Source organism: Arachis hypogaea, chromosome 5 (genome assembly GCF_003086295.3).
Source record: "Arachis hypogaea cultivar Tifrunner chromosome 5, arahy.Tifrunner.gnm2.J5K5, whole genome shotgun sequence".
Classification (NCBI taxonomy): domain Eukaryota; kingdom Viridiplantae; phylum Streptophyta; class Magnoliopsida; order Fabales; family Fabaceae; genus Arachis; species Arachis hypogaea.
Genome location: NC_092040.1, coordinates 91716305 through 91726837, shown reverse-complemented (window position 1 = coordinate 91726837; position 10533 = coordinate 91716305). Strand labels below are relative to the sequence as shown.

Below are 10533 nucleotides of genomic sequence, written 5' to 3'. Positions count from 1 at the left end.
GGGGTGAGAGTTCATAGTAGTGAGAGATAATAAAAACAAAAACTAACAAAAAAGGAAAATTTTTTTTTGAAAAATATTTACAATAACCAATAATAAGACACACGTTTGCAATTCCCCGGCAATGGCGCCATTTTGATGAGAGGATTTTTGCGTGGTCTAAGAATCTTTACAATTAAGTACTCGTTGCAAGTATAGCTCTTAAACCAACAAAAGTCCTTTCTTACAAACGTTTTGGTTGTCACAAGTAACAAACCCCTAAATAAATTGATAACTGAAGTATTTAAACATCGGGTCGTCTTCTCAAGGAATTGCAGGGAGGTATGTTCTTATTATTGGTTATGAGTTTGTAAATTGGGAGTTTTAAGAATGAGGAACAATTATGATGAATGACAACTAAAATAAATAATTGACTGTAAAATAAACTCTTGGCAAGGTATGAGAACTAGAAGTCCTATCCTAGTTATCCTTATCAATTGTGATGAGAATTGGATTTTTCTCCCACTTTGTTAACCTCTAACTATGAAGGTAAGTCAAGTGAATGAATTAATTCGAATCTTCAAGTCCCAGTCTTTCCTTGGGAACAGTTAGAGTTATTTGATCTCGAATCAATTCTTGAAGAATTCCAATTTTCAATCAACAATAAGTTTGATAACTCAAGAGTTACCAATTAATCAACCAAAGCCAAAAGGTAGAAAAATCTAAATTATTTATATCATAAATAAGAGAAACAAATCGTAAATCTGAAATACCTCAATTGCATTAATAAAATAAAATCAATCCAAATATGAAGAGTCATAAGCCAAATAAGCAACATTAATAATCAACAATTAAGAGGAGTCGAAATAAAAAGATATTGAACCTGATGAAGAGTTGAAATAAATCCTAATTTCTAAAAATCCTAATTTCTAAATCCTAAGAGAGAGAGGAGAACCTTTCTCTCTAAAAACTACATCTAAAACTAAAATTATGAATTATGAGAGCCTTCGGAGTCTCTGCAAGTTTCTTGACTTTAATCTGTGTTTCTGGGCCAAAAAAGGGGTTGAAATGCGGCCCAGAATCTCTGTCAGCAACTTTTGTAATTCTGTAGATCGCGCACGTCACGCGATCGCGTCATCCATGCGGATGCGTCATTCGCGTTTTTCGTTGCCACGTGTTCGCATCGTCCACGCCTCCGCGTCACTTGTGCTTTTCCAATCCGCGCGGTCGCGTGAGCCATGCGACCGCGTCACTGCAAATTCCTTTCTTCCGCGCGGTCGCGTCGCTGACGCGTACGCGTCACTTCTCGCTGGTCATCTCCTCAATTTCTTCTGTTCCTTCCATTTTTGCAAGCTTCCTTCCCAATCTCTCACTCATTCATGCCCTATAAAGCCTGAAACACTTAACACACAGATCAAGGCATCGAATGGTAATAAGAGAGGATTAAGATTAGCTACATTAAGACCAAAGAAGCATGTTTTCAATCATGTAATAATTTTAGGAAGGAAATATAAATGCATGCTAATTATATGAATAAGTGGGTAAAGACCATGATAAAACCACACAATTAAACACATTGTAAACCATAAAATAGTGATTTATCAATAACATATTATAATTTATTCCCAGAGTGTTTAATTCATTTGAAATGAAGCAAATATATTGTCTTCTTCATATATGGAAAATAAAAGATAAAAATCATATCTTACTCTATCATGTGATAATCGTAAAATAAAAAAATATTCAAACTTTATTTTATTATAGAAAGCTACTAATGAATGACTTGTGTAATGCACGAAAAATGCTCAACACGGTAAAAAAATATATTAGTCGCACGAAAAATGCTCAGTACGAAAATAAAAAAAATACATTATGTATGCATATAACATAATGTCAACCATTAGTTAAAGGTAATTTTACCTCTGGAAATAGATTCTACTGATCGAATTCACATGGTAGGGATACATGGAATTGATGGCATAGGAAAAACAACACTTGTTCTTGCTCTTTATAACTTGATTACTGACAATTTTGAAGGTGTGTGTTTTCTTGAAAATATGAGAGAAATTTTACAAAAAATATGGGTTGGTGCAACTTCAAAACAATCTTCTTTTTAAGATATTAGGACAGGAGAGAATCCAGATAATAGGTGTTAAGGAAGGAATTTCACAGATACAACATAGACTCAGTCAAATAAAAGTTCTTTTGGTTCTTGATGATGTTGATGAACATGAACAGTGGATAGCTATTGCGGAAAAACCTGATTGGTTTCATCCTGTAAGCAGAATCAATATAACAACACAGGACAAATACTTGCTGACACCTCATGACATTGAAAGGACATATGAGGTACAAGGTTTAAATAAGAAAGGGTCCTTATATTTGCTTTATTGGAAAGCTTTTAAAACAGATATTGTCAACCCAAGGTATGAGAATATTTTAACCTGTGGAGTAAATAACTTATGCTTCTGGACTTCCATTGGCTTTGGAAGTTATAGGTTTTAACTTGTTTGGAAAAGATTTAGAACTGCAGAAATCTGCAATGGATCTATATGAAAAAGTTCTTGATAATAAAATATGTAAGATACTTCAGGTTAGTTTTGATGTTTTGGGAGAAGATGTGCAGAGTGTTTTTCTTGATATTTCTTGTTGTTTTAAAGGATATAATTCATGAGAAGTTACAGATATACTTCAAGCTCATTATGGGAGTTGTATGAAGTATCATATTGGAATTTTGGTTGAAAAATCTCTCATAAAGAATGATCAATTCAGAATAACATTACATGATCTAATGGAGGACATGGGCAAAAATATATATCAAAAAAAAATCATCAGAAATGCCTGGAAAGCGTAGCAGATTATGGTTCTACAAGGATATAGGTAAATTTTAAGAAGATAATCATGTATGTAATAGTTTTTTTTACTCAAGTCTGTTAATGACGTTTTCTTAACACATGTATTTTAATTAATTTATGTTCTTACTTTTGTGTTATGAAAGGAAACTAGTGCCATTGAAAACATACATTTGGAATTTCTCGCATTTAGAAAGAAAGGAAGTAAAGATCCATCAAAAAAAGAGAAAAATGATGATGTAAAAGTAAAATGGGATGAAACAACTTTTAAACAGATGAAAAATCTCAAAATACTTATAATAAAAAATGGTCATTTTTTCAAAGGTCCCAAATATCTTTCAAATAGTTTAAGAGTTTTGGAATGAAGGAGGTATCCTTCAAAGGTTTTTCCTCTAATTTTGATCCAAAATAGCTTTCCATACTCAAGTTGCTTGAATATCTCTACATGTTACCCAAGTTGGATAGCTTATCCAAGGTAAGCGTACTAAATTCATTTTTCTAATTTTGTATGTTTGTAAATTCATGATTAGGTTTATTTGGTTTTATTTTAGTTTGCTCATTTATTTTATTTGTTTGTTTGTTTTTTCTCCAGATGTCAATCACCTTGAAAGTTTTAAATTTTGATTACAGTGATTTTTTTTGAAAGAGATACTTGATGTATCTAATCTTTAAACTTTAGAAGAATTTTCTTTCAAAAGATGTAATTATTTAGTCTTAGTTCACAGTTCAAGTAAGTCACAACTTCCTCCACCCAAAGATTAGAGACACCAAACTGAGCATTGCATGTCTATGAATGATGACGATAGTTTATATTGTAAAACCATTATTGCAGCTATGGATTCTTGGGAACACAAAACATTTCGTGGCTAGCTATTTGTCCTTAAGCAAATGGTTCGTGGTGCATGCAATTTTGCAACGGTTTTGCTGTCGCTAGTATTTACATTTTGCAACAGTTAGACTTAAGTATGAAAATCATATGTAGCAAAATATAAAACCAAAATAAAAACAAAGAATGTATAGTGTGTAACTCTTTTGCAATTTTGTAAATTTATATGAATAGTGAAAGGTATCAGTACCTAACTGAAAGAGAAGAACAGGGATCGAAGAAGAGAGAATTGAAAAAGAAGAGAAAAATGATTTCTATAATTTGGTAAAGGGGAATTGAACTATTACAACACTCTTTGTAATTAACAGTTGGCTATATTGAGCCTAATAACAGCCTGGTATTGTAATTGTGAGATACTAAAGACTCCCTAACACTGAACGGTAAAGTGTTGGTTCATCAAACTTGTCACCACCAAACTGAGAGAATTTTATTGATGATGGGAGAGGGGTTCTACAAGGTTTGCAGCCTATCATGCCTACCTTACCCAGTAAATCATTGACATATTTCTCTTGGCTGAGTAATAGTCCTCCACCTTAGTCTTGCTAACTTGAATGCCTAGGAAGTAATGAAGATCCCCCATATCTTTGAGTGCACACTTGCAATTCAGCTGGTTCACCACAGTAGTCATAGAGTTGGTTCAACTTCCAGTGATGATCACATCATCTACATACACAAGTACAAAGGTTGTGGCATTGGCATCAAATTTAGTGATGACTGGAACATCAGAGGCTATGGCATTGAATCCAAGTTGATGCAGAGCTATAGAAAACTTATGATACCAGGCTCTCGGAGCCTGTTTCAAGCCATACAATGCGTTGGTAAGTTTGCAGATCAACTTCCCATCACCTTGCACATATCTCTGCGGTTGTCGCATGTACACATCCTCAAGCGATTCTCCATGCAAAAATGCATTATTGACATCCAATTATCTAATTGACCAATTATTTTCCAATGCAAGTGTCAAGACTACTCTGATTGAAGTTGGTTTAACTACCGGGATGTAGGTCTCAGTAAAATCAAACCTAGGTCTCTAAGAGAAGCCTTGGGCAACTAGCCTAACCTTGTATTTTTGGATGTGCCATCAAAGTTGTATTTAACTCTAACGACCCACTTGCTGCCAATAGCTTCTTGATCCCCTGGTAGAGGTACAAGTTGCCATGTCTTTTTCTTTAGTAGTGCTTGATACTCATTATCCATGGATTCTTTCTATTTTGGGTGAACCATAGCCTCTTTCACTGACTATGGCTCAACTGTAGCATGATAAGCTTTCGATTGAAGACTGTCAGCCTTACTTCGTGTGGTCATAGGGTGTATGTTTTGGGTGTGGGTACTGGGCGCAGGTTGACAACTAGAAAAAACAATTTATAAGGCTGAAATGGGCACTGAGATAGGTGTGGATGAAGGTGCTCATTAAGAGATGATGAGTGGAGATGCTATAGGGGGAATTGGGGCTAGGGATAGAGTTGAAGGTGGTTGGCAGGGGACAGTGGGTTAGGTGGTGTTTATGGAAAATTAAGAGGAGTGTTGAGAAAAGTGTTAAAACATTTCTGAATGATTTGTGAGATGTGACTGAGGCAGGGGTCTTAGTGAGGAGTGACCATCTTGAGCTTGTGGAGGTAGGGGAGGGTTGGGGATCAAGGGAATAGTTAGTATTGGTGGAACTATCTCAGAACTACTCTGCTTACAATGACATCCATGAGATAATTTCCAGTTTTAAAGGGAAACTGCATCTCATTAAACACAACATTTTATGTGATCACTACTTTGCCTTCTGGTGTGAGACATTTGAACCCTTTATGAGCAGTACTATATCCCAAAAACACATAGAGTGCTGACCAAAATTCAAGCTTGTGACGATTGAACGGCCACAGATGAGGAAAGCAAAGACAACCAAATATCCGTAGACAGCTATAGCCTGGCTTCTTACCAAGTAGCTTCTTTGCTGGAGACATGTTTTCCAATTTTGGTGTTAGTAGAACATTGATGAGTTGAGCTGCAGTGAAGAAAGCATCACCCGAGTATCGCATTGGTACTCCAGAACTAACCATTAGTGTCATTCTCATCTCTACTACATGCCTGTGTTTGCGCTCTGCAGTTCTATTTTGTTGATGGATGTGGGGGCATGAAAATCTGTGCCTGATCCCTTGTGATTGTAACTCCTTTGACAAACTAACATACTCAACATCATTTTTAGATTAAAACAATTTAATTTTTTGTGCTGAATTGCAATTCAACCATATTTTGGAAATTAAAGAAAACTGATTTAAGTTGTGACCGTGCTCTAACTAGATAAAGCCAAGCAATTTAGAAAAAAACATCGATAAAATTGACAAAATAGAAGTTTCCATTCAAATCTAGCATAGGGGCAGAATCCCATATGTCTGAATACACCAGTTCTAAAGGTGATTGATACATTGTGTTTGAACTTGGAAATGGTAATTGTGTGACTTGCTTATGCTATAGGTTGTGCAAGGCTCTTTATTCTCAATAAATGACAAATTACAATCTTTCAAGACTGCACTAACTACTTTATTTACTGCATGTCCTAACCTTGCATGCCATAAGAGAAATTGCTCAGTTGTGGACATGATAGAGTTGTAAGTAGATGTACTTATTGAAGGAGAGAATTTGACAAACTTATACTTTTTCTTATCAACTTCACCCTGTAGAATCAACTCTTTAGTTTCCTGTGATTTGACACAACAATCATGAGCATCAGACTCAAAAAGCACATTGTTATGACAATAGAATTGATACACACTCAAAGAATTTTTGGTTATTTCAAGCACATGTAGCAATTATTGCAACAAAAACTTTCTAGAACTCAAATCAATTTTAAAAATGGAATTTCCAATAGAAGTTATTTGCAAACCTGTTCCATTTCCTACAATTATTTGTTCTAACCCCTCATAGCTTTTACTGCTCATCACATTTTGAGGGTCTGGTGTCATATGGTGTGTAACACCACTGTCCGAATACCAATTTTGATCATAGTTAGTGGATGGTGTTTTAGAGCACTTAAGTGAGCCTGTGGCTATAACTGGACTTCTATATGCTCATAACATGGTCTTGAATTCTGGCTTTCATTCCCACAAGACGAATCATACCTGGACCAGCATTTGCGAGCTGTGTGGCCAACCTTATCACATAGCTAGCAAACCGATCTGCTACTTCCACTATCATATCATCTTTCGTTTTGACTATCACTATTAAATCTTCTATCATTGTCATAGAATCCTCCGTCAGACCTTCCATAAGACCTTCTTTCATTGCTGGAGAAACTTCCTCTCATCAATTTTCCACCTCATCCTCTGAAATCACCCCTGAAATTCCCTCGACCTCCATAATTGTTTGAATACGAGCTACATTCGCTTGAATTAATAGATCTGACTTCCTGAATCTTTCTATCATACTTTCATGTGCAAGAAGCAAAGACTTAAACTCTCCAACCGAGACACTAGACGATCTTGAAACTCCAGTTGTAATCAATGGTCTATATTCCTCCGTTAAGCCATTGAGTATGGCACTAACATGGTCATTTTTCCTGATTGGTTCTCCAACTGAGACTAACGTATTTATTGTTTTTTTAATTTCTAACACATAGCTACCGACGAAACTTCGAATTTTAATGCTACTTATTTGTTCTTTAATTGCAGAATTTTTTCTCTAATTTGTGATGCAAAGTGATCTTCTAACCTTCTCTATACCTGATATGTGTACAGGCAACCGACCATTCGAGTAGTAAAAAGCTTGGTCATCGACTCCAATAACCAAGATTTGAGCAGAGCATCTTGTCGCTTTCATCTCGCAAATTCTGGATTCTTCTCCCCTGAAGTTGTGTACTGAGCTGAAATACCTTCTCCTGTGATGTGTACTAACAGATCGTCCTTCGACTGTCGATTCCACTTGATCTTTTCATTGGAGAAAGTTTTCTTCATCAAGTTTCATCAAAATTGGTGAGGACGTGAAGTTAGGTTGGTGTTGAACATGAACTTCAACTATTTATGTGTTTACCTCCATGATTGAATGAACCAAAACTTTGATACCATAAAAGGTATCAATGCCTGACTGAAAGAGAAGAACAAAGATCAAAAAAGAAGAAAAAAATGGTTTCTGTAATTGATAAAGGTGAATTAAACTATTACAATATTATTTGTAACTAACAGCTGGCTATATATATATATATTGAATCTACTAACAACTTGACTTTTAACTAATCTAATTAAGAAAGGATATAACTAGTACTAATTCTGCCAATTCAACTTGGCTTAACTAATTCAATTTCAGCTTAACCACTACTCTATCAAATAGAATTAAGTTTTTATATAATAGAAATGCAAAAAAAATTTGCACAAATAATCAACAAAAATAAATTTTAAAATTTATTATTTTAAAAAATCATCTAATTAAATGCATATATAAATTTAATTATTGACCAAATAAAATTTTTATACTGTCAATTTACTAAAATTGAACTCGTATGAATAATAGAAACTGGATGGTAATAAAAGAAAATAAATGAAGTAAATGAATAAGGACAAATTAAATAAAGCGGGTAATTTATTTGTGCCTATCATCACTATTATTATATCATTTTACAATGGTCAGCATTTAGATTCCAAAAATATTTACGTAGTATATTCTGATATCAGTATATATATTTTTTTTCTTCTCAAATTTAAAAAATATATTTTTTATAATTATAATATAAAAATTAATATTTAATAAATAATTATACTAATTATTAAACATTCTAATATAATTGTCTATCATACATAATTTGTATTTATATAATATTTACGTTAATACATTTTTTTATGTATGTATTAAAATGCATATATAGATATTAATTTTTATAATTAATTTTCGTACGACTAAATATTATATATAGACTAATACTAGTATGCTTGTCTCTCTTTTCTATTTCTTATTTTTGAAAAATATTAATTTTAAATAATTATATTTCTTAGCATTTGATAGTTAATTATAGTAAAATTTGTTAATAATTATAATATTTTATATCATATCTTATTAATATATGATTACAAGAAAGAAAATATTTATATATTATTAAAGTTAGAATGCGTATGGTTAAATCAATTAATGGTAAGAATGTATATAATTATATTATTAAAAAAACGTAATATTCTAATTCATTACTAATTACACTAAATATAAATTATATATATATAAACTACAATTATACATAATTATTTGTTATTAAATTAAAAAGTTAATTCATTATATTATTAATTAATAAATTTTTTAATCTTAAAAATATTATAATTAAATATATAGACCTACCTTATAGAATGAATATGTTAATCTGTTAAATAGAATTTTTAAATTAAATTTTGATAATTAAATAATATTGTCTATTTTTTGTTGTTAAAAATACCTACCATGATTAGTTAATTTTACATTATTTTGAGATTTTATTTTTTAACGTATTAGATATGATTTTATTTTAATATTTTTTATTTTTTTCTGGTTATGCATGAATGTTTTGAAAGTGTACAGCTATTAAGAAAAAAAAAGAAATATTTTTAATAGTATTAAATGTTCCTATGCGAAAGTGAACTTTGAGGTATAGTTCGTTCTCGTGATACTCAAACTGGCTTTTCTTGGAGCAAAGGGAGTGGAATGTCGTCTTCTTGAGAGGAGGCAGCGTTGGGTACCTGCAAAGGGACTCCAACGCTCAAATAAGTATGAGTATGAATAGTAGAGATGATATTCAGAGCGAATCACGTACCTATGACTGAGTGAGTCATTCGTATATAATAGAGTTTGCTGAGGGCAGTTATGCATATCTATTTGTTACCGAATTGGATGGGGTCTTTATTGGTGGCATGTCTTTTGGGGTTTTTGTGGTTTAAGGAGAGATTTATGGGAGGATTGTGTACTGTGAGGGCAGTTATGCATATCTATTTGTTACCGAATTGGATGGGGTCTTCATTGGTGGCATGTCTTTTGGGGTTTTGGTGGTTTAAGGAGAGCTTTATGGGAAGATTGTGTGCTGACTCAGTTCCGAGTTCATTGCTATTTGGTTGTTTTAGTCTAACGGATCATAACCCTCAAGGTTGACCTGTTTTCGAGTCATGAACAAGTTAAGCTTTTACTCGTGGGTTATAACTCGGAACTAGATTTTATGGCAGTTCTTAGGCTATAGTTCGTCTGTTGTGCCGAGCTATAACTCGGAGCCCCCAAGCTTAACTTGTTCATTGAAATGTTTTGAAAACGTGATGGATTTTATTTTGAATTTTTGCGGGGAGTGCTTTTTAGGAGAGAGAGAGTTTTGGGAAAAGAAAGCTGCATTTAATGCGTGTTGGGGATTGAAGTGATTGTTGTGATCTGACCGTTGATTAATTGTTTTGGTTTTCATTTTGAACGGTTGGGGTTTTGATAAACCACTATTTTATGGTTTATCTTATGCTCGATTGAGTGGTCTTTATCAAGCCTTTGCACACTTATTCAGACTATTTGCATGGTTTTACAATTCCTTCCTAGAATTTGTTCTATGATTGAAAACTTGCTTCCTACAGTCTTTAATTTATGTATTTTAAATCCTCTCTTATTATCATTCGATGCCTTGATATGTGTGTTAAGTGATTTCGAGATTACAGGGCAGGAATGGCTCAGAAGATGGAAAGAAAGCATGCAAAACTGGAAGGAATACAAGAAACTGAAGGAACTGCTAAAGCTGTCCAGCCTGACCTCTTGGTACTACATCGACCATAACTTGAGCTACATAGATCCAAATGATGTGGTTCTAGTTGCGTTAGAAAGCTAACATCCGGGGCTTTCCAACGATATATAATT

The 10533-nt window shown here is 33.4% G+C and overlaps 1 protein-coding gene across 1 annotated transcript; it reads left to right on the top strand.

Moving 5' to 3' along the window:
- The first annotated feature begins 1928 nt into the window (after positions 1-1928).
- On the top strand, positions 1929-2693 carry LOC112803735 (putative disease resistance protein At4g11170). Its single transcript, XM_025847210.1, has 5 exons — positions 1929-2013; positions 2102-2325; positions 2387-2402; positions 2496-2569; positions 2637-2693. The coding sequence occupies exons 1-5, from the start codon at positions 1929-1931 to the stop codon at positions 2691-2693; spliced, it is 456 nt and encodes a 151-aa protein (XP_025702995.1).
- Positions 2694-10533: the final 7840 nt, after the last annotated feature.